The 24,054-nt window shown below is 38.3% G+C and overlaps 1 protein-coding gene and 1 non-coding gene across 2 annotated transcripts; one reads left to right on the plus strand and one right to left on the minus strand.

The window, feature by feature from the left end:
- Positions 1–8,911: 8,911 nt before the first annotated feature.
- LOC120629365 (macrophage mannose receptor 1-like) lies at positions 8,912–18,731 on the minus strand. Its single transcript, XM_039898294.1, has 7 exons — positions 18,654–18,731; positions 17,441–17,551; positions 16,021–16,158; positions 14,848–15,042; positions 13,079–13,220; positions 11,940–12,052; positions 8,912–9,194 (listed from the first exon to the last, which is right to left on the minus strand). Exons 1-7 carry the CDS (start codon positions 18,721–18,723, stop codon positions 9,022–9,024), a joined length of 942 nt encoding a protein of 313 aa, XP_039754228.1. The 5' UTR covers positions 18,724–18,731; the 3' UTR covers positions 8,912–9,021.
- On the plus strand, positions 13,893–13,974 carry Trnas-gcu. The gene has a single exon. It is a non-coding gene; the product is annotated as a tRNA-Ser (tRNA).
- Positions 18,732–24,054: the final 5,323 nt, after the last annotated feature.

Consider the following 24,054-nt stretch of genomic DNA (forward strand, 5'->3'; position numbering starts at 1 on the left):
TCGTAGTATATTTATTTATTTATTATTTATTATTTAGTGGTAAATTTTTGGTATGGAGGTAACTGAACGGACGGACAATGACATATGTTACGTTATCCAAGGAAAACCGTAATAAACGCGGACAACAGCTGGTTTTATAACAATACTGCTATAATAATAATATAATAATAAACCAGAAGTTTCGTATAAGAACTTTTGTCCAACAAAGTGGTACCTTACCTTTTTCCTCAACTAATTCAAGCATAGACAAGGCTGCTTTTTCTACACTTTTCATCTTAGGTATCGGTCCGGGCGATTCTAGAGTTGAAACATAGTCGTTGTCGCTCGATGCCGCAGACAATTCCAAATCCTAGATAATAATCGTAATGATCAGTTTATAAAGAGTCTATAACAGTTCACTGCTGGATCTGTCCCACTCCCGAGGGAAGAGTTTTTCCGTTTTTTATTAAAACTGGCTTATCGGAAGTTCCTAGGAATTCTTCCAATTATCGTTGATTCTTTGTATTAATATGTTGTGATGCATTTCAGCTTAATGAGATGCCGGTGCTTATTCAACTATAAGCCAGACCTGGACTGCATTGCCATATGGTGGTAAGTGATGATACAATCTAAGATGGTAGCGGGCTAACCTGTTAGAGGTTATAATAAAACCATTCTCCTAATTGGTTTCTACGCCACATCGTACCGGAACATTAAATTGCTTAGCGGCACGTCCGTCGGTAGTAGGTATGGTAGGGTGGTAACTAGCAACGCCGAAGCCTCCCAAAAAACCAGACCAGAGAGAATTCAGAAATTATAAATTCCCAAATTGAACCTGCCGGGAATTGAACCCGGGACGTTTTACTTTTTTCCTAGTGCTACCACAGTGCCAAAAATTCTGCCACCAACCAGAGAGAAAAGAGAGAAAATGCAGAAATTATAAATTCCTATTTTTTGTCCTGAACCTAATTCGTGGTCGAATCCAGAACCTTTTACTTTAGAGACCGCAGCGGACACCACTACGCTGGTGAGGTAGTTAACAGTTACGGTAATTTGAGCCAGGAGGTAGTATAAATAGAACTTCAACGCGCAGGTTGAACTGGATGTATAAACAGGCCGTCCGCGTCGACGTATTCGCTTACTATGGGCGTCATAAAAAGGGGCAATGCAGAGAGCTATGCTCGGAGTATCTCTGAGTGAACAAATCAGAAATGAGGAGATCCGTAGAAGAACCGGAGTTACCGACATACTCGTTGCTGAACGAGTCGCAAAGCTGAAGTGGCAATGTGCCGGGCACATAGCTATTTATTTGTTGTGAATACATTAGACATGCATCCAATCATTTATGGCGTACAACAATATATTGAAATGATAAGTACATTCCATGAGTATACTTAATAATTTCATACAATCTCAAATGAAATAGAATATCATGTTTAATTTATATCTTCAATTTCATTAGAACTATAAAATAATAAAAACGAATAAGCTAAGAGAAAGGAGGGACGTTGGGGTCCCAAGGTGCTGGAATGGCAGCCCCGCACTGGTAAGCGCAGCGTTGTGCGAGCCCAGGGAGCCGCTGGAAGCAAGCGGCACAAAATCGTGGAATTCGGAACTACCTACAAAAGACCTATGTCAAACAGTGGACGTCTGTCGGTTTATGTGGTGAAGATGACGAATAAAAATTATTCCGAAAATCTGTCCCACACCACAGAATCGTGCGTGAGACCTTTACTTACAGCTGCATCCAAGCTATGCAGCTCAGGTTGCTTATTTATGAAATCCCAAAACGCACAGCATTTGCTTTGAATGAAATCAGTATCCTCTTCAGTTGGAGTGAAGTCCAAAACTATACGGTGCATCGTCAGAGGTTCACCGCAATCAGTATCCTTGAATCCGTCAGATGCTTCTTCTGGTTGCGGGTTGCTTAATCCTTTAAGGCTTTCAGATCTGTCTGTGTGTTCAGAGACATACTCCGGTTCTCCTTCAGGGTTCATTGTACGTGTTTCCATTGAAATGTTTTTTTCTGTTCGTTTACAACGGTAGAAATAAAGCTGTGTTAGAGTTGAATAATAGTGTCTACTCTTACGCGCTACAACTTTTATAAAACTCTGAGAGATTATTTATCTATGCTGATATTATTAATGCGAAAGTATGTTTGATTGTTTGTCCTTGTTTCACGCTTTTGTAAAGCATTCAATATAGTTTTGTGTATAGAGTTTGTTGATGGACGTAGAGTGACATTGGCTTTTTATGCCAGGAAAATAAACTGTTATTAACGCAGACGCAGAACGCGGGCGGGAAGTGTTATAATATTATTGGTTTACAGCATTAGAAGTGCTTACTAGGGAACAACGACAATTCAGTGCCGATAATTTTGGATCACAAAAACATAATATCAGAATCAGTAAAAAAATACAGGACATTCATAGGTATTCTAAGGTTTTACCTTTTTGGCTTAACAGGATGAAAATATAGAAATGAATTTTTCAATATTGTTTTATAATCTAGCACTGACCTCCATAAATTATAGTACTACAGTATAATAGAGGTCAGTCTAGGAATAATATTAATTATTCATTTTTATAATCGTATAATCTCTATACCAAATTGTTTATATCGTCTTTGCCTCTTATTTTTTAATGTTTGTCTCATCATTACTAATAATATGATCTGATGCATTAGCAGCAATGAGAATACAAACGTGTGAGGCGGGAATAAAAATATTATAACTAGGTGGCAAATCGCTGCAGATTAATATCCCTTTTTTTTATTCCACAACAACTTAGCCTTTGACTGCAATCTCACCTGCTGGTAATGGTGAAGTCTAAGATGGTGAAATACAAAGACAAAGTCAAAAGCAATTTAAATTTAAATTACTGTTCGTTAGTCTCACTTAAACTCGAGAGCGTACTGATCGATTTGGCTGATTAAGGTCTTGAAATATTCCTGGAAAGGTAGGGAAGGTTTAAACGGTAATAATATATATGTATGTTTATAATTCTTCTGTACGTCTATTTGTCGCCCATCTCCTACTAAACAGCTGGACCGATTTTGACTGCTGGGGCCGTTAGAAAGAATATAAAAAACATCCTATGTATTTGGCACAAAAATAGATGGCTTCCTATTTCCAACAATCTGCAGAAACAAGAATGAAAAGTAAGGAAAACAACTTAAGCCCGAGAAAGGATAGCGCTGAGCGCTGTGGTATTTATGTGAAAGGTGCCGAGTTCGGTAGTACTTCCCTGGACGAGCTCCGTCACAACAAAACTCTGCTACTACTATAATAAGCTACTAGGTATGGATCTAGTTAATAACTTCTTAACCCCACTTTTCCACACCGAAACCTTAAATTAATTCAAGCTCATTCAAGATTTACAGCTAAGTTTATCAACAAAAACAACTGTATCGAACAAGTTACATTCGCCTACGGGTAAACCATCAACTTCGCTCCAACTCTCCTTAACCGAGCCCGCACAACTTGCCTAGACTTGCTAGAGTAGTCGACACTTCAAAGTCGGTATGCGGGCTTTGAAACCAGTGTCTTACAGCCTCGAGTTAATGGTGTCTGAAATATGCAGCAAGCTCTCTCACCAGTGTATTGCCACAAGCTACAAGTCATTTGGTTCCTTCCGTGGTATCATAAGATTAGTGTGGATAGGGTTTCGATCAATATACTATAAGTGAAGTTTTTTTTGTATGCTTATATTACTTTTATAATTTTTATTAGTGTTTTTACCTACACTTGGAGGAATTATCAATTTTATAAATTTAAAAATTTTCTGAACCGAAAGCCGTAGCTTAATTGGTGAAAGCACCAATTAAGCTACGGCTCTCCTCAGCTCAGGCCGCGATTGCCCGAGTGTCGCAAGTTCAAATCCTGTCGGTTCCGAAAATTTAAGCACCAATTTAGCACCAATTAAGCACCAATTAAGCACCAATTAAGCTACGGCTTAATTGGTGCTTTCACCAATTAAGCTACGGCTCTCCTACCGCCGATGCCGAAATTAGTATATGTCTTTCACATCAGTCTTATAGCGACTGTAGCGTCATCTAGTAGGAAACGTTGCAGTTTCGATCTACTTTTTCAAATACTGTTTCTATTTATTTTTATATAGAAACCTTGTTTTTACTGCATGTTACTCGTTATGCCCTTCTTCTCTTTTATAGTAGAACAGCTTTTTGTGCCAGCAGCATTTCTGTTTTCGGTCTGAATGCGTGTTTTCTGTGTGTGTTATTATTCGCCATTGGTTGCCGCGAAGAAATCGCTATGAAGCGATAAGACCGCAAAATTGTATACATAGTTTTGTTATGCTTTTCTTTTTTATGCACTTTTCGGGGTTTACAATAAAATTATATTCATTCATTCATTATCCTTAACGCCTCAGGTTGATGGTCACAGGGTGGTATTTTGTAGGAAGTGTTTCGTGCATGCCCTGCGAAGTATTGCTCTGTTTAGAGGCGATGGTCGGCCTTTGTCATCCCTTTTTTTTTATTCTTCTCTTCTTTTTTTGAATATTTTTTCCTTCTTTATATACGTGTATATCTAAATCGTCGAGCCATTTTCCCTGGCTGCCTTCCTGAATACCTTGAAATGGGATTCGACAGTTTTCATAATTTTTCAAAGTCAAGTCAAAAATTAGATATTTCTGTAGTCAAATAGGTACATAGATGGCCCTTTTGATACGTACATTACATGTAAAATATGAAACCGAAGTGAACTAAATTCGTCAACTTAAACTCGTCTAAGAAGAAGCCCACAACAAACTAAGCCGGTTGTTTTTTGTGCTATCACCATCTCACATTGTCATTTAAAACTATTAAAGAAGCAACCTGGTTACAGCAATAATTTACACCCAAGCAATTTTATCGTTGACGTAGTCTTATAATAGGATAGCCACCTACAGAGTGCAGTCAATTTTGTCAATTTTGTTTGTACAGTATACACAGAATAGACAGGGGTCTATTCTGTGTATACTGTAGAGTTTTACGATCGCAAAACTTGGGGATTCTAGAATTATATGCTCTTACTTTTTCGGTTAAATTTGTGCAGGTAACTTTTTTTTCTCGCACAATACACTCATCGCCATCTAGCCTCAAATTAAGCGTAGATTGTGTTATGGTTACTAAGATGACCGATGATGATGATGTTATACAGATAAACAGCTAGACACTAAATGATTCAGGTTCAGAACACAAAAAAAAAAACAGGTGTGGGAATCCCACACACAGCCTTGGACTCAATTGAACCTCTGTATTGTCTAATTTTATGTTTAACAATGTCTTGTAAGCTTCTTGGACTTCCGAAAAGAATACTCTGGTAACGGTTCAAGATCTACATAATGCCAGATAGGTATCACATAAAAATTGTATTACAAAAAATAATACAGTATCAAATATCACATTCGTTGTTTTGAAAATTCTTTGCACTCCAATGGTGGATAGCCACGAGGAGTCCTACGTACGCACGTAGGTACGATATTTAGTTTGGGCAAAGAAATGTTAGGTATTAAGTATTTCTGAACGGAAACGAACGGAATAAAAATCTGAGTAGCTCTTGTGTGAGCTGGCTGAAACTAAATCGAGTCCTCAGACAAAGTTAGGGTAACTCTGCGCGTCATATCCTCAGTAATCTTTCCCCCCTCAATAGCCCGCGCTCCAATCTCGTCATTCACGGATGCCTCGTGTAATTATATCTCTGCACTAGCCGAGCCAGAATGCGGGTACTATTACAAATTGAATGGCTCTCTTAGGCACTTGTCTCACCGCCGATGATTTACAAGAAGCAAGTCGAGCTAGAAAGTACAAACAAGTTCGCGGGCGGGAACCGAGTGCGCAACTCCGATATTCTTTCACTGGGCTATAAGCGAATGTGCGACTAAGATCGGCGATTACGCCGCACAGTAGAGGAATGACCGCTAGTTTCTCAAAGCATCGCTGAGCGACTATTATCTTGTAGCTCGTCGACCAACTAGTGGAGCGAGTCCTCGCCGGCAGTGTGACAGTCATCGGTCAACCATTAATTAGATATCTGCGTATCGTCTGAAAAAATATATAAAGGTATCTAGGTATATGCTTTTATAACATGTGATAAACGGCTAAGACACCGGGAGGTATCTTTGCATCGTTCGAGTCCATGTAGGATTGAGGTGCATCGATAATGCAGTCGTATTTATATCAAAATACCCACCAACTCAATGTCATTAACATTGGTTGTTAATCAAATATAATTTTAATTCTTCCTTGAAAACTATCTTTACTTTTTAATAAAATATCTGGCAAATATGAATTTATAGTTATCAAAAGTTTAATTATTTACCCACTTTATAAATTTACTGTAACACATGTTACCGAAGGTTATATTAGATCTACCTTTATCTAAGTTTAAGCAATACATTAAAACACATTTGATCAATCGCATTTATTACACGATTGATGAATTCCTTAAAGAAAAGGCTGCTCTCATCTCTTTCAAAAAAAATCTAAAGATTGTTAAACTATAAAATGATGTTGGAAAAGAGCAATCTGATGAGTTTCTTGCGTGCTCTTCTCAGTGGAATCTGCCTTTCTAACTGGTGGTAGATTCACTACAAACAGACTGACTTGACGTTTCAAAATTGCTTATAAACTAGGCCTACTTGAAATAAATGAATACTGTATTTTGAATTTGAGATGCGCCGAATAGTGGTGTCACCGATTAAGTGAATACCGAATATTATTCGGTGTAACCTTTACTGAACCGAATATTCAGCCGAATTTCAAAACAAGTAAGCTACGTGTAGCTAGTAGCTAGTTGAAGAACGGGCCGTACCTAACCACCCTTTCACACATCGCACTGCCAATTTGTTTCAAAATATCGCACGATTCAGTTACGAATAAAAAAAACAAAGGCACTTATCATAAGAAAAATATTTAAATATTGATAATATTAACTTAACAAAAGTAATATTAACCGAATATATTCGGAAACAAAACCGAATAATTTGGCCGAATACAAATAGTGAATACCGAATATCTAACTAATATTATTCGGCGCATCTCCACTAATAATAATTGCAAGCAACGAAATTTATATGACTACTAACTACAGCCGATTTTTGCGCAAAAATCGGCTGTAGTTAGTCACTTTCTAGTCGGCTTTGAGACAACTGCCTTAACTACCGAATTTGAATTTCAAATTTTACGTTAATCGCTATCCGTAAAAATGCGAGTGTTTGTTTTTTGTTAGCATGTCCATCTCACCCACAGTATCGATGTTGGGGAAATTTGGCACAAAAGCATGCATGTATGTGCCGTGTGGAGACGGCAGATCAGAACAAAGCTTCACCACTGTGGTTTTTGTCGCTTATATATAATCAGAAACGGATATCGACGTTTCTGATACAAATCACTTAGGAATTGAACGCTCTTCCGGTGACTGTTTCCTGTCGCACAATTAATGTACCCAGGTAAGTAGGCTTTACATCTGGCGTCATATTAGCCGAACGTAAGGTATTATATATTTACGATGACGGAATTACCGTTGTCCAAGCCACAGCACAAAGGCCATAAAGAAAGAAAGAAGAACGAGGCTGTAAACTTAAAAAAAATACTATATTAATCCGATATAATGATAAGAATAAAGGATTATACTACGACAAAATACACATAACTATCTAGCCTCAAAGTAGCGTAGATTGTGTAAAAAGGAAGACCCTATGCCCATCAACCACTAAGGTTTATTACTTAAGTAATAATCAGTGTCACGTACACACACGTATGAAAGCAGATCACACACATATACGCACTCGCACACGCAGACACACATACACGGACGTACACATAACATACTCGCATAGTAAAAGTAAAATATATAATACTTTTACCTACATAATAGGTAAAAGTATTATATTATTAAATTGAAATTTAAATGCGTTATGTAAGGGAAGAGCGAGATCTTCTGGCACAGGTTTTAAACTTAACAGAAGTTATCCAGCTTATCTACTATTGTTATATGTGGACAATTAAATTTTCATTTCAATAAACATAAGGCCATATAGGATATGTTAATCCTCATGTGTCTGCAAAATTCACCAGCTCTTGAAAGAGGTCTTCAATTGCTTGGCGGCAGAAATAAGCATGGCATTAGTACTCCCCCTGACGAGTTTTGTCACAGAAAGCTCAACTACTGCTACGTAAGTCCAATCTTTGCGCAGGTTTATATTGCAAAACTAGCTGACCCGCGCCATTTCGTCTGCACAAAGAAAAAAAACTAGAAACTAATTGCAGCGCTACCTAACAGGTGGACCTGTTTTATTTTCAAACTATGTTATTCGCGGCCGTACATGTTATTCTATACCCGTCGCAACTTCTAAGCGATAGGTTCAATTTGTATATTTTAAAACTGAATTTGCAGGTATATAATCAAACTTAATATTTATATTACTTTATTTCTTTCGCATTTATAATATTAAGATTAAGTAGGATGAAACGTGCATACGTTTCATCCTACTAAATCTTTAATTTGATCGTGGTCCCATACGCGACTGGCTGTTATCTGTGAAGAGTTATGTCCTTTATCTCCAACAATGTTTATCAGATCTTTATTCAAATTAGACAGAACATGCTTGATAGTATACACTTATAAATAAAAAAAGAATTATAAAAATTAGTCGAAATTTAACGAAGCTATGAAGTAAAATTGATAAAAAATTTCATCCCATTTTCCGGAGGAAACTTATTGTTTATCGGGATAAAAAGTATCCTATATGTTGACCCGGTAAATCAGCTACCACTATATCAAATTGTATTTAAATCCGTTCAGTAGTTTTCACGTGATGCCCGGACAGACAGACAGACAGACAAAAATTAAATAAAAATCTGTTTTGGACTCAGTGTCTGTTATAAAGCATCCCCCGGTCAAAATTTTCTAAATATATTAAATGTACAGAAATCTTCCAGTTACAGTTTTATTGTAAGTATAGATAATAGTGCTTCTATATAGTAAAGTAATTTATTCGATCCTGCACATGCTGTTTAGTCTTGACTTCGGGATAGTAAGGATCAGTCCCACAGAAGGCTTCCAGGACTCTTCTCGCATATAAAAGCGTGGACGGAGTCACAATGTAGGTCCAACAGTAGCCCCGACCGGTACACTCCTCCACAGAATTCGTTTGTCTTATTATTTGGCTCACCGGTCGACCATTTGGCATAACCAGCCTTTTCGAGGGTTTCATCTACAAAATAAATAAGAAGTTTAATCCATTTATTCGTTTCCAAAGGTTTTGTAATATTATCACACGAGTCGGTATAAACATTTGGTACATATTTCAACGACTTAATGACAAGGTTGCTTGGAAGCATCCGGCTCCGAGTTCATCTTTCACAAGATAGAAAAATGAATTTTAAAATGTAAATTGTTGATATTGGAAAAGAGCATGTGCTGAGTTTCTTGCCGGCTTCTTCTCGGTAGAATCTGCCTTCCGAACCGGTGGTAGAGTCACTACACACAGACAGACTTGACGTCACAAAAGTGTTTATATTAGGCCTACTTGAATTAAATGAATTTTGTTTTTTTTTTTGACTACAAGTATTTTGTATATATGTATTCATATTATCACCAAAATCATCACATAAAATTACCGGATCAATACAGAGCACTCCTCGTGTTCCAATGAGAAAGGTTTAAGGCCGTAGTCCACCACGCTGGCCCAGTGCCGATTGGTGGACTCCACACATCTTTGAGAACATGATCTCTCAGGCATGCAGGTTTCCTCACGATATTTTCCTTCACCGTTGAAGCAAGTGATATTTTAATTACTTAAAACGCACATAACTTAGAAAAGTTAAAGGTTCGTGCTGGCATCTTAACTCGGTCCTCGGAAAGTGAAGTCGAGCACCTACCCAACACAGTCACAGCTTCTTATTTACCTATATATGTGTGTAAATGTAAATGTGGCCTATAACAGTAAACTGATTACTACGCGGGAGATATAACAGTGTACAAGTATGTGCGCAAACACGGGTGCAGTCTCTATATCCTGCCTCTTATAGTCAGATGGTAGCACAACACAACCCGAAAGAGTTCAGAAGCAACCAAACGTCCTACGATTTTAAGTGTGTTTTAAAACCTTGATCTTCGACCCTGTACCCTCTACGCACGTTTTGCTCCGAAACCTGAGCATCCTCAGGAGATGTTGACTTGGCAATGAATAATTATTAAGTAAGAATTCGGTTTTTAAATAGACACCGATAACCACCAGAGGGGTTGCTACGGCGTCACTGGGGGAGAGGGGCGAGCGCGAAAGCTCGCCATGAGAAGAGCCGAATTAGACGATATTGGGGGGGTGTGAAAATTCGCCAAATATGTCGCACTACCTCATCATTAGTGTTTCTGAATATGTTCAATAAAGGTGAAGTTGATAAATTTATTTGTTCGTTTAGCAATTCAAACCTCCCATTCTTATACATGCTTCGAATTGTTAAACGAAGAAATAAATAATTCCAAAATTGTTTTTGGAAATTATTAAACAATTTTTTTGTTCTTATTACAAATCTTTGAATAAGAACAAAAAAATTCTCTAGAACCCTAGCACGTAACAATATTGTTGTTATTTGGTGTACAATAAAGTATTATTTTATTACAAGCAGCCAATATAAGGCGGTTTTCTTTTAAAACCCCATATTTGATGAAAATTAAAATTCCGCATAACGTAGGCTGCATGAGCTTCAAAAGCATTCGGAACACGAATTCAGCATGTTGTTATAATATTATAAAAGATGTTTGCTCTCAAAATACTTGCTTTGGTATGAAATATAATATTGGGGAATATTTTTAGCGTGGGTTTTGGTAAATGTTTTAGCTTTAGGCGTTACATGCTCCTTCCGGCGGTGTCGAATAATTGTTATTATTATGATTAGAGATAAGTACAATAATATCAGGCAATTACGAAGAGTAGTTACCTATTTGGTGCTTATATCAGAAAACTACTAAAGTTTTTCTGAGATTTATAAGGTTTTAATTAAAGTGGTTTTACCTACTCTAGGAGGAAATCCTTAATCTCTATAATATATATATTTCTTGTGTGCGTGTGTATGTCACTGAACTCCTCCTAGACGGCTGGACCGATTTGAATGATTTTTTTGGTATACGTTTGGGTGGCACCCTGGATGATTTAGATTCACAAAATAGCCCGACAGATGGCGCTAGGGTCCGCTAGTCATATTATAAATGTTAACGTGAGTTTGTTTGCTTGTTTGCATGCTCGTTTATTTCGGCATGCTCGGTTATGACGGTTTTACAAATCCCGTGGGAACCGTTTGATTCCCCGGGATAAAAAGTAGCCTTTGTTACTCTCCGTCCTTTATAATACTAGTAAGAGGTGATGTTCGGGAACGAAGCGATTATATTATATAGCGATTTATTATAATCAACTTTATATACAGTCCACTTTGTTTCATTTATATATACATCAAAGCAGTCGTCAGGAAGCTAACAGGTAAAAAAAGTTTGGAGTGAATTGGCAAGAAGCTTTCGTGCTTATTTATAAGATAACTAGCTTCTGCCCGCAACTTTGTCTGCGTGGACTTCAGAATTGGAACTAAAACTTCGCTCGTTTTTATCAGTTTTTTTAATCCTACCACGGGAACCATTTAAGAGATCGGTTTAGAAAGTACACGTCTTTTTCCATAGGTGACTGCATACCAAATTTCAAAGCTGTCTGCCCGCGGCTTAGCTCGTGAACAATTTTCAATTTTCCCTCGAGAACTATTAAAGAAATCGGTATAAAAGGTAGCCTATGTTCTTTTCCGTGTCAAAGGCTACATGCATGCCAAATTTTATCTTAATCAGTTCAGCCGTTTTTGCGTGATTGAGTAACAAACATCCACACTTTCACTTTGATATTAGTAGGATAGTAGGATAGTAGGATAGTAGGACAGTAGTACAGTAGGATAGTAGGATAGTAAGATAGTAGGATTACCATGTATAGTGAGCCAATCCCCGTGTTCGCTCCAATCGTTGAAGCCCAAATAGGCCACGTCCTTATAGAAAGGTCCAATCATCGATGACGCAGGGTTCCGCGCAAACAGCTTCCTGAAAAGAAAATATCATCAAAACAGTACACTGCTGGTAATATACATTTTGGAACATTTAATTCGATTGCTTATCAATTTATTTATTTACTGTAATTTTTAATTTTAGTATAAATGTGTTTTGTAGCGACCGACAAGTGGCGGTATAACCACTTCGAATTGGCTAGGCTGAACAAATGGCACAGACCGGTATCTGGCAGTAGCGACGCCAGTGCGATCAGTTTAGCCCTGCGATGACCAACCCACCTGCCCAGCGTGGTCATTATCGGGCATATCTTTAATGGGAAGGAGAATGAAACCACAGACCCTAGTTCTTGGCGGCCCCGCTATTCCTAGCTCTGGCAGCGGTTATGGTAACGGCGGGGCAAGGGGTGTTAAGAATCTCCGGCAGAGATTCCGCTGCCAAACCCAACGTTGGGGTTCTTAGGTGCTGGAATGGCAGCCCCGCACTGGTATACGCAGCGTTGGTCGACCCCGACGAGGTGGACGGACGACATTAGGCGCGTCGCAGTTAGCCGTTGGATTCAAGCGGCACAGGACCGTTGAATATGGAACTCCCAACAAAAGTCCTATGTCCAGCAGTGGACGTCTATCGGTTGATATGACGTGTTTTGTAGTGTTTATTTTTATTTAATTTTACATTTAATTGAGGTTGATTTTTTATTTTTTTTAATATCCATGAACCAAATTTCCTAACAAACAGACTGACATGACGTTTTAAAAGTTCTTATATTAGTCATACTTGATATAAATGAACTTTGAGTTTGAATTTAAATTACTTCTTGACGATTTCCCTGGTGAAGACGATGAAGGTGGAGAAGTGGTGATAGCCAGGTGGGTAGCTTCACTTTCGGGGTTCCGAGTTTGAATCCCAGCACCGACTCACGGTGAAGGAAAGCATCGTGAGGAAACCTGCAAGCCTGAGAGGTTATGTTCTCAAAGGTGTGTAGAGTCCACCAACTGGGCCAGCGAGGTGGACTACGGCCTTTAACCCCTTCTCATTGTGGTAGGAAATGAGATCTTTTACCTAATATAATTGGCTTCTGCTTCGCTGTTGATGATGGAGAGGTATCCTCCCTCGGCGGCGCAGGTCATGAACGCGCGGGAGTAGGTGCGCGGCGTGCCGTGGAACTTGTAACAGCTTCCACTGATCTCGTCCATGGAGTATGCTAAAATTATTATTTATATTAATGTTTTATTCCACCAACCTGCTGTTTATAATTAGCGAACCCTCGCAACTTCGTCCGCGTGTAAGTCAACCTTAAAAGATAGACATATGCTGTCGTAGATTTTTCGGTAGAACTTTTAAGGGTGAACAAATTTGCCATACATGATTTTATCAAAATTTTATCTCGTTAACAACTGTTACGTGATCGAAATAAATGCGTTTTATTAAGGTCATATTGCATAGAAAGTTATTAAATAATTCAAAAATCTTCGACCCTCAATATATAGTGTGCATTGTTCTATTAGTCAAGCCCTTTCATATGATACCATTAGTGAGGTTGTTGTGAAAAAAATTGTAATCCGCTATTTTGTGGCAGCAGCCACCTTGGACCGAATTTCAACAAAAGTAGTTAGAACATTCCCGATTGTAACATCATTGTTCGAGCAAAAAAGAGAAAATCAAAATCGATTCATCCGTTCGGGAAATATGATGCCCTAGTCAGACACACAAACACACAGACACGTCAAACTTATAACACCCCGTCTTTTTGCGCCAGGGTGTAATAACTTGTATAAACGTTTGAAAACAAACTGAAATTTTGAAAGCCTGTGTGGTTATGGAACCTTCAGATTATAACATGACGTGTTTTTGTATTTCAACGCTCCCAGAACATGACGAGGTGGCCGAGTGGTTAAGGCGTTGGACTGCTAATCCAATGTGCTCTGCACGCGTGGGTTCGAATCCCATCCTCGTCGATTTCCATTTTTAATAAATTAAAAAAATATGTATTCGTTTTAGTTAATGCGATATGAATTTTAAATTGTGTTCTATATTTGATTTTAGATTTTTTTTTACATTTCATCTCTATAAATAGGCAAAGACCTAATTCTCTATTTCTGAACCGATTTTTCTGTTGTTTTTAAATACAATTTTCCGAGCCTAAAAAGTTATCCGGGGCATCCTCCTCTTCTATCCGGTTTCTTAGCTTAATTGAGTAGTCCTTTTTTAAATTAATAGAAAACCAGTATTCGACGCGACAACATACCGGAACGCTTAATCGCTTAACGGCACTTTTTCGGTAGGGTGGTAACTAGCCACGGCCGAAGCCTCCCACCAGACAAGACCAGAGAAAATTCGGAAATAAACATTTCCCAAATTTCCTCTGCCGGGAATCGAAACCGGGACCTCCAACTTAAAACCACTGCGCTCACCGCTACGCCAGGGAGGTTGACAAGCGTATACAATTATAAAGTTACTATAAGTATACACAGTGTTTATTTTTAATCTGTCCAATGTATTCAAGCTAATAAATAAAACAATGTATAATATTTTGTTGTTTAAGAAGAATCCTATAACGAGTGTCAGCGGCACGGTGCGGCGGTTTTCATCCAATAATTGCGGTCGTTTAAGGCATCAAAAAAAACCTAACAGGTAAATTTATCTGTTGTTTCCAAATTTATAATTAATGTTTTGTAACTCCTTTAGTAAACTTGAATTATTTTGAATATTGCTTAGTTATGTGACCATACTGTAGACCAATAGATAACAAGGTCTGTTCTGTGTTTCTGGCTGTCAGTAAAATAGCAAGGTTTAATTAAGACCTAAAATTGGACATTTTAAATTCTTACCATTATCTGTAGTACCACATTCATTCAGCACTTGGTTTTCATCATTTTTCTTATAGCAAACGTAAGGTTTAGGTATCCAACAGTTGATATCACCAATGGCACCGTTTGGAGTCAGATATACACAGTTCTCATCATCATTCAAGTTATTGGGTTCCCCAGGAGCCCATTTGTGGCTGATATCTGACAGAGGAACTCCTGGAATTTAACTTTTTAACTCCCTATTTGTATACCACAACATTAACATATACAAGCATAAAATAAAAACTTAAACATAAAGAAAGAAGTAGAATACAAGAGGCGGCCTTATCGCTTAGTAGTGATCTCTGCCAGGCAACCTTTGAATAAGAAAAAAGATGAAGAGAATAGGTTACTGGTGGTACGAATTTTTAAAAACATACTTGGGTATAACTAACTAATACATAAACTAGTTTACACATAATATAATTATTAATTATAAAATTTAAGCATTTCATTAATCCTAAAAATTCCACAGGTACAAAACCCGTGTAGGGTTTTGTGACCCAAAAGCTGCCGCGTAATTTTCCTGTCACCCTTAAGTGGTATCTTGGACAGCATGAATATTTTCACATTCTGGTATACTTCCGCGGATTAGTAGACTTTACACGCGTTTGAGAACATTCAAATTCAAATTCTAAATTTCTTTATTCATGTAGGCCTATCACAGGTACTTATGAAGCGTTCATACATATTTGTTTACATAATTGTAAGGGGATGGTGATAACTTCGTTCGCCAACTTAAATCTTAAGCTACGAGGGTGGGCTCTTCTTAGACCAGGGCGCGTTTGGAGCCCTGGTCTAAGAAGAGCCCACAACAAACTTAGCCGGGTAATTTTTTTTTGTTATCACCATCTTCCAGTAAATTTATATTAAGCTATGAAGCTAGAGCAATTCACACCCAAGCTTTTTTATCGTTTAAATAATCCTTAATATTATAGGATTTCTCTGTAAGCTTTATGGAGCAAGCATTATGGAGAACTCTCAGGCGTGCAGGTTACCTCACGACGTTTTCTTTCACCTTTAAAGCACGTGGTATTTTATTTCTTAAAACACAAATAACTCAGAGAAGTTAGAGTTTCGAGCCGGGGATTGCACTCGGACGTACCGAAAGCTGAAGTCCTAGCACTAGGCCATTATGTTTGGTATATCCTTTACCTTCGATGGAATAAAAGTTTCCTTTAGAGAATGTGGAATGGATGCCCGTGTAGATGTCTACCCAGGAGCGATGCTGGTCTGATATACTGTGGATTGCCTCCTGGACATCCTGGTTCAGTGGCGAAGCCAACGTTGTCCCTGCAATACACACAAAAAAGAAACCGATGTGTTAATTTCAATTAAATTTTTATATCCTTGAAATCTAATATTTCTTTCCTTTATTTTTTGTGCGCGTTTATTTAGGTTTTTTATACATCCCGTGAGAACCGTTGTTTTGGTGGAATAAAAAGTGTGTAAAGCCTATATTATTTCCATTTCTTTCTACTAACTCTATTCCAAAAATCACGTTGGTTGGTAGTTAGGGTGTAAAGGAATTCCCCGGACGTCTAATAAAGCAAAGTATTTCAATAATAACATAACCTCCGTGCTGCACAAGGGCCACAGAAAAAAAAGGTTATAGAGAAAGGACACACAAACGAACACTAACATTTATATAATGCTTCGGTTTTGGCTAGTAACATATCTATCTTTTCTTTTTATTCATCATCATCATCATCACTTCAACCGATTGAAGTCCACTGCTGGACATGGGTCTTTTGTAGAGAGTTCCAAAATCCACGGTCCTGGGCCGCTTGTTTCCAGCGACTCCCAGCGACTCGTTTGATGTCGTCTGTCCACCTCGTTGGGGGCTGACCAACACTGCGTTTACCTGTGCGGGGTCGCCATTCCAACACCTTGGAACCCCAACGTCCATCGGTTCTCCGAGCTATGTGCCCCACCCATTTCCACTTCAGCTAAGCAACTCGCTGAGCTATGTCGGTAACTCTGGTTCTTCTACGGGTCTCCTCATTTCTGATTTGATCACGTAGCCAACATTGCTCTTTGCATCGCCCGCTGAGTGTTTCTGAGTCAGTCGGGTGGTAACTAGCCACGGCTACATCCTTCCCACCAGGCAAGACTAGAGAAAATTGAGAAGCCCAGGAGGGGCCATTTCGGAATTCATAATGAAAATTCTGAATCTGTCCGGTTTGGAGCCGTGTAGATTCTGTTATGGGCCACATACCACCAGGAAATATTGCGATAAAAGGGCCTAGCGTGCTTGTAAAAAAATAACAAAAAATTATTTACCCCACAATACCCTTTCCTGTTCAGATATGCCATTTGAAACGTCAAGTGTGTCTGTTTGTATTGTCTCGGTTCGGAAGGCAGATTCTACCGAGAAGAAGCCAGCAAGAAATTCAGCACTTGCTCTTTTACATTTTAACATTCATTTTTCTATCTTGTAAGAGATGAAAGGATGCTCGGATGCTTCCAAGCAACATTGTCATTAAGAGATTCATCAATGTATATTGTCAAACTGAATATCGCCTGATAAGCGCTCCGAGCAATTCTTCCGTGCCGAACTGGGAATGTACCTTACCTTCAAGGTGACATCGTAATCGAGCGTCGTACCAGTTTGCTGGGACTTCATGATACTTCAGCCACCCGTCCACTTCATGAACGTAATAATAATCACATCGAAACTCGTTCTCTGTAACAAGACGCCTACTTTTTTTTTTGGACAAAAACATATAGGTATGCTTACATAAGAAGCCTAAAATATAGTAATATTTTCTATTTATTTTATTTATTTATTTGGTATCTATGACCCATCACTACACACTACACTAAAACATAAATAGAATAATTAAAAACTAAACTTACATTAAATATTAAAATGCAATATAACAAAAGTGACAAATAAAAATTTCTAGAGTTTAATATTTCTAATAGTATTTTCTTTAAACCTAAATCACCTAATATACCTACAGTAGAAATATGAATTACTCGTAACATCTTAAAATTGGACGACCTCCTTAGCGAAGTGGCGAGCGCTGTAGATCAAGCGATCAAGTGGGAGGTTCGATCCGCAGCAGGGGAAATTTGGGAATTTATAATTTCTCAATTTCCTCTGGTCAGGTGGAAGGCCTCTGCCGTGGCTAGTTACCACCCTACCCACAATGACGTGCCGCTAAGCGATTAAGCGTTCCGGTACAATGTCCTGTAGAAACCAATTAGTACTATGGGTTTGATATAGCTGCTATACCCCTAACAAGTTAGCCCGTTACCACTTAGACTGCATCATCACCATACTACCAGCAGGCGAGATTGCAGTCAAGGGCTAACTTGTAGTTGAATAAAAAAAAATTATAACTTTTAAACGACAAAAGCGTAAGTATACCTCTTTTTTAAAGAGTTACACATTTTTTTAGTTTGCTGTGGAGGCCATGGCTTCTTAAATTACTCGTACTAAACGTAACTATTAAATAAAATGCAAATGTTACAGCTTTTGATATTTGAGGCAGTTTTTTGGATTTTAGAATGTTGTGATGTAAATAATATAAATAATTTCTTTAGAAATGTAATTACTACAGTTAAGTTAAAATATACACAAGTAACAGCATTTACGGTAACTTAGTATTAAATTTTAATATTAGGTTATAAAACTCGGGTTCTGTACTCTCTGGTATCTGGCTCATATTAGGTATAAGTGGAAAATTTTTAATTACTAAGTTATGAACTGGTTTTGCTCGGCCAATTTATTCATTGTTATGTTTCACAGGCATATTTTAATCAGTTAAAACACTTATTACCTCTATGTATCTGTTTTGCCCCAACTAAAAGTCCCGTAAGAAAAACGTACACTGATAAAGCAACCTTCATTTTCTAAGAAACAAATATAATTCATCCATGACTTTCTTTATATTTATGAAAAAAACCCCGTAGAAAATTATATTAAGTGTGACAGTATTATATTATGATTTAGATTAAGATAATTAGGTAAACTTTGGGTGCATAGAAATTTCCAGTTAACAAATATTAGTACCTGATAGGTATTTTTTACAGTTGAGTTGACCACCTGATAAAATAATATATAATCACATCAGCCTATTAACGTCTAACTACTGGGCTAAGACCTCCACTCTCATTGGAGTGAGGGGTTTAGAGAATAGACCCAACACGCAGCTCCAACGCAGTTTGGTGGGCTAGTATATATATATATACCATTTACCAAGTAAAATAACAGCTTTCTAATGCTAAGAGTCTCTGCGCTCCGCACGGACAGACGGACAGATCGCCAGGCAGACATTTATAAATTATATCATGAGCTCCTTGTTGACTACGAAATCCTAAAAATGCGCTTGTCAAATCATCTTTTCACGCAGCGACGGAGTGACGTGTTTTTTTAGACAGGGAAAGTTAAAATAATGGGTTGTCTCTAAAAAAGTTCAAAGTTTATATTAAGCGAAAGCTTATAGAAAAGTCCTATTATAGTGTAAAGGATTACGTAAACGATAAAAGCTCTAACCAGGTTGCTTCTTATATCAAATGACAATGTGAGATGGTGATAGCAAAATGTTGTGGGCTTCTTTTCAAACCAGGGCGTGTTTGGAACTCTCGTAGCTTTAGTTGTAAGTTAACGAATGTAGTTATCGCCATCACTACTCACTGCTATGTCTACATTTTGTATGTAATCAACGCACCAAAATGTTCGAGGTCTCATTCCTACTATGTCTTTTCAAGATTGTCTCCATCTCTTCTGAGAGAGAGAGAGAATAATAAACGGGGTTAAACTTCTCCTATTCCATGTTCCCGTGCTTTAGCAGGAGCACACGTTAATTATATCCCTTGTCAGGGGATATAATCGGGGGATATAATTTTGTCTCCTGCCTTGCTGTAGACCGAAGCCCCTGTGACCGAAGTACTCGAAAATCCTCTGAAGATAGGTGGTTGATAGCCTTCTAGTAATTTTAAGCTCTCTCAATATCGATGCGTTGGTCCTGTGTGCCGTCCACGGGATTCGCAGCATTCTCCTCCAGCACCACATCTATTTAAAAATCTACTGAAAATATTTTAGGATATTATCAAATGTTATTTCTAGTTTGAAATACCGCGGGTAGCGCGAAAGTTAATGTAGTGTTATATACGAAAATTTGGTCGAATGAACATACAGTATCTGAATTTAAATGTCTCTGCGGGAAGAGCCGCATGTTTATAGAAGCATAAAATAAACAATTGCATCACAGCTTAGGCATCACACAGTTAAGTTTTCAGTAGACTCGGTCGCGCGAGGAGAATTATAAAAGACAATTTTTTTTTCTTTATTCCATTACAAGTAAAACCCCTTGACTGCATTGGCACATGTTGCTAGTGATGATGCAGTCTAAGATAGTAACCGGCTAATCTGTAAGGGCAGTTTACTAAGCCCAAAACCCTAATCAGTTTCTACGTGACATCGTACCGGCACGCTAAATTGCTGAGCGGCACGACATTATCGGTAGTGTGGTACCTAGGCTTTGCTCACTTCATTGCTAGATGACATTCAGTGGCGTGCATAGAGGGTATGCACAGGGTATGCAGATGATATAAAATGAAGAAAATCTCCAGTACGAGTTATAAACAACTTAAGGATAGGCATTGTAAGAGTTTTGAAAAGCCTACCCTTAAATATTTCTTACTTGTACTGGAGATTTTCTTCATTTTGTATCATGTGCATACCCTCTATGCACAAAGTATAGATAGGCGATGTGTGTATTGCCGTAATATACGAGTATTTATTTATTATTTAATCTGTTTCCAAACTGTACGATCGCTAAGCTGTGATAATATAGTGCGGTAATTTAAAAGCGTTATATTATTCGCTTCGGTTTATTGAGATTAATAAATTATGAAAATGAACGTCAGTGCAGCGTGTATTCGGTCGAATGGAAACTATTTTGGTTTAAACGTGTTATGCAATAATTATATTTTTATATTTACTCACCTCGGTTAGAGACATCCAGTGGGCGCTGGAGAGAGCTATAAAAACCGGCCAAGTGCGAGTCGGAATCGCGCACAAAGGGTTCAGCACCATTGTTTATTAAGAAGGACAAAAAAATCATGAACTTTTGTATCGGTGCCCTCTCGGTGTCTGTCTGTCTGCTCGTCTGTCACGAAGCTGTAGCTCATGAACCGTGACAGTTAGACGGGTGAAATTATAACAGATAATGTAATTTTAAAATAAAAAATGTAATGGCTCCTATACACCAAAGGTGATTTTTCGCTTGTTTATGTTAACGGCCACATGTAGACGCTTGGAATATTCAACACTTAAAAAATAATTAAATTAGCAAAAAACATATTCAAGGGGGGGCTCCCGTAAAACAGACATAATTATTTTGCCGTTTTAGTACATAATTGTATGGACTCCTTCGTATGTTAGTCCGACTTGCAATAGGCTGGTTTTTATTTACTTCTTTAAGCCACAACGAAGCAGCCGAAATCTGGAACGAATATAGATAATGACCCGAATTAGTACGCTACAGTTAACCTGGAAAATTAAAAGTTCTCCAGGTGTAACTCTACTATTTTTATTTATCTCTGTACATGATTCTGTTTTCCACACAGACGAAGTTGCGGAAACCAGTTAGTAGATCCTTACTAATCTAAAAGATCTAATATCCTGTTAAAAGAACACAGTTTGTGGGCTGCTTCTTAGACTCGGTCGCGTTTCTAACCCGCGAAGTTTAATTTTAAGTTTACGAATATGGACACTCTATCATCTCACCACGTGCCATCTATGGGCCTACTTGAATAAAAATATTTTTACTTTGACTTTGACTTAAATATTAAAAATGCTAAAGTGTGTTTGTTTGTCCTTACTTAACGCCCCAACTTAGGAACCAATGAAATAAGATTTTTGGCATAGAGTTAGTTGTATAGATGAAGAGTAACATAGGCTACTTTTTATCCCGGGAAATAAACGCTTCAGACGTATTTATAAAAAACCGCGATTACTATAGTAAATATAGTACAATAGTACTCTTATAAATATGAAAGCTGTGGAATATAAATTATTTTATTTGCGGTAAAGCAGCTTGGAGTTTGTCTGTATTTCTTTCACTTTCTTTGTGTCATAAATCCTGCGGGAGAAAGCGCTATTTAAGTCCTAGGGGAAGACGGGGAATCTGCGCACGTGTTATAGCAGTATCCAAAGAGTTACGTGAAGAGTGTTATATCGCTCCTTAGTTGACATTCTCGAAATGACTTTTACTTCTGTGACTCTGTTCTGATTTTTAAAGTATAGAGATATACAACCACGCCTATTTTTGCCACAAAAAAAAAAAATTAAAAAAAAATGCCACTAATTGTTGCAATGTTCCGGCATAAAGGGCGTGGATGGCGGTGTTATTACAGGGTGGTGGAATCACTCCCAGATATGGGGGGCCGGGCAACCCGCAATCCGCACTGAGCGGAACCGGGGGCCCCGCGCACTGAGCGTGGGGCTGCGAGGAAGACAACCTCTATAAAAAATTTCCCTAATCCCAAGGTCTGGCGCCTGCCGATGGGATGAGTGGCTGGTGGGAAACCAGTGCCAAGGGCGTCACAACGGGGGGGTTTATGGGGTAAAAATAAAATAAAAATATGATAAGTACGCCGGCCAAATTATCAACCCGGAAGGGTAGAATATACCATGGTGTGTTGGACATCCAGTGCATTGGCCCCGACGTATACGGGGAGGCCAACCAGCGTAAGGAGGAAGAGTTAGGATTTGGGGGGAAATTTTGGATGAATGTAGGAGAACGGTGAAGGAAGAGGAGTGGAACGGAAGAGGCGGCGTCGGAATCCGACTGCAGCCTTATAACCGCTGATAGCAGGCCCAGATCGGGATGTGGCTCTTCGGCAGTGTTTTCAGTTGCCCAAATGTCAGGAGTGAAGCGCCCATGCCTTATAGTGGTGAGTCCCATATACCACTCCGCAAACGATACAGCTTCCATGTGCGGTTTCCTGTGGTGGTATAAACGCATTTCCCAGCGTTAAAAAAAAAAGGTACATGAGGCTCAACAACTATGCCAAAAGTTGGTGGACGTGTCTTGCATGCCCTGCGAAGGGTTACTCTGTTCATAGGCGTTGGTTTCCACTTAACATCCGATGGGCCATCTGCTTGGTTCTACAATTATAACTTAATAAAATAAAAAAAATGTAGACCTTATCACAGTCACTTATGAAGCGTTTATACAACGCCACTAATGTTAGACGATGATGAATCAAATAAGTCACTCGAGGTATAGGAAAGGTCATCAATTATAGGTTTATAATACGCATTCTTTTTTTTTTTTAAACGAAAGTAATTTTTTTTTTTACGTTTTCTTTTAAATTTTGATGTTCATTAGTTATTAGTTAAAGTTAATACGGATAGTTATGATCGTTTTTTCCTTATGTGGCGCTAATTTCCCCAGCTTCCCCTATTACTGTTTATTGAAGCGAGAGTATAATGCTTCAAATCCGCTTAAATTGTCGCGAATCGTAACACCTGGAACGTGCCGCGGGGAACCGTCCTCGGATAAAGGTAAGCTTTTTAACATACGCAGTTCGCACGGTTTCCGTGACGCAGTGGTTATTAATTTAAAAAAAAAACAATTAGTTATGACAACCACCCTGGCGCAACGGTGAGCGCTGTTTTAAGTGACAGGTCCCCGGTTTGATACAGGGGCAATTCCAAAATTTATTAATTCTGAATTTTCACTGGTCTGGTGGCTAGTTGAAGTCTACCAATCAGCTCTTGGCCAGCTTGTCTGGAAAACCGTGCCCAAGTGTGGGCTGGTAACGGGTTCATGTCGATGATGACCTTATGGTCACATGGATAGACTTAGTTGTATTTTTCGGCAAAGCAGTTGTACATTAAATTATAAATTATTTATTGATAATGTTACAGTAAAACTTATAACTAAACTAATTACTGTAAAGGTCGTGTCCACGCGGACTAAGTAGTGCCAAAAATGCTGGCTGCATATCCACACTGAACAGCCAGGCTAGTTCTTTGCGTAAGAAATGAGCCAGCCCTTCTGTCATCAGATGAGGCAATCAACCTCGGTGTAATGTCTAGTAAGATTTTTTTCCACTTGAAACAAATATGTAATTCTTTTTCAGACAGGCATACTTACGCATTTTGCCGATTTAAACAAATATATCATATTTATATATAAATATTTAAAAAACTTGGTTTGGACTCTC

Source organism: Pararge aegeria, chromosome 14 (genome assembly GCF_905163445.1).
Source record: "Pararge aegeria chromosome 14, ilParAegt1.1, whole genome shotgun sequence".
In the NCBI taxonomy this organism is placed as follows: Eukaryota; Metazoa; Arthropoda; class Insecta; order Lepidoptera; family Nymphalidae; genus Pararge; species Pararge aegeria.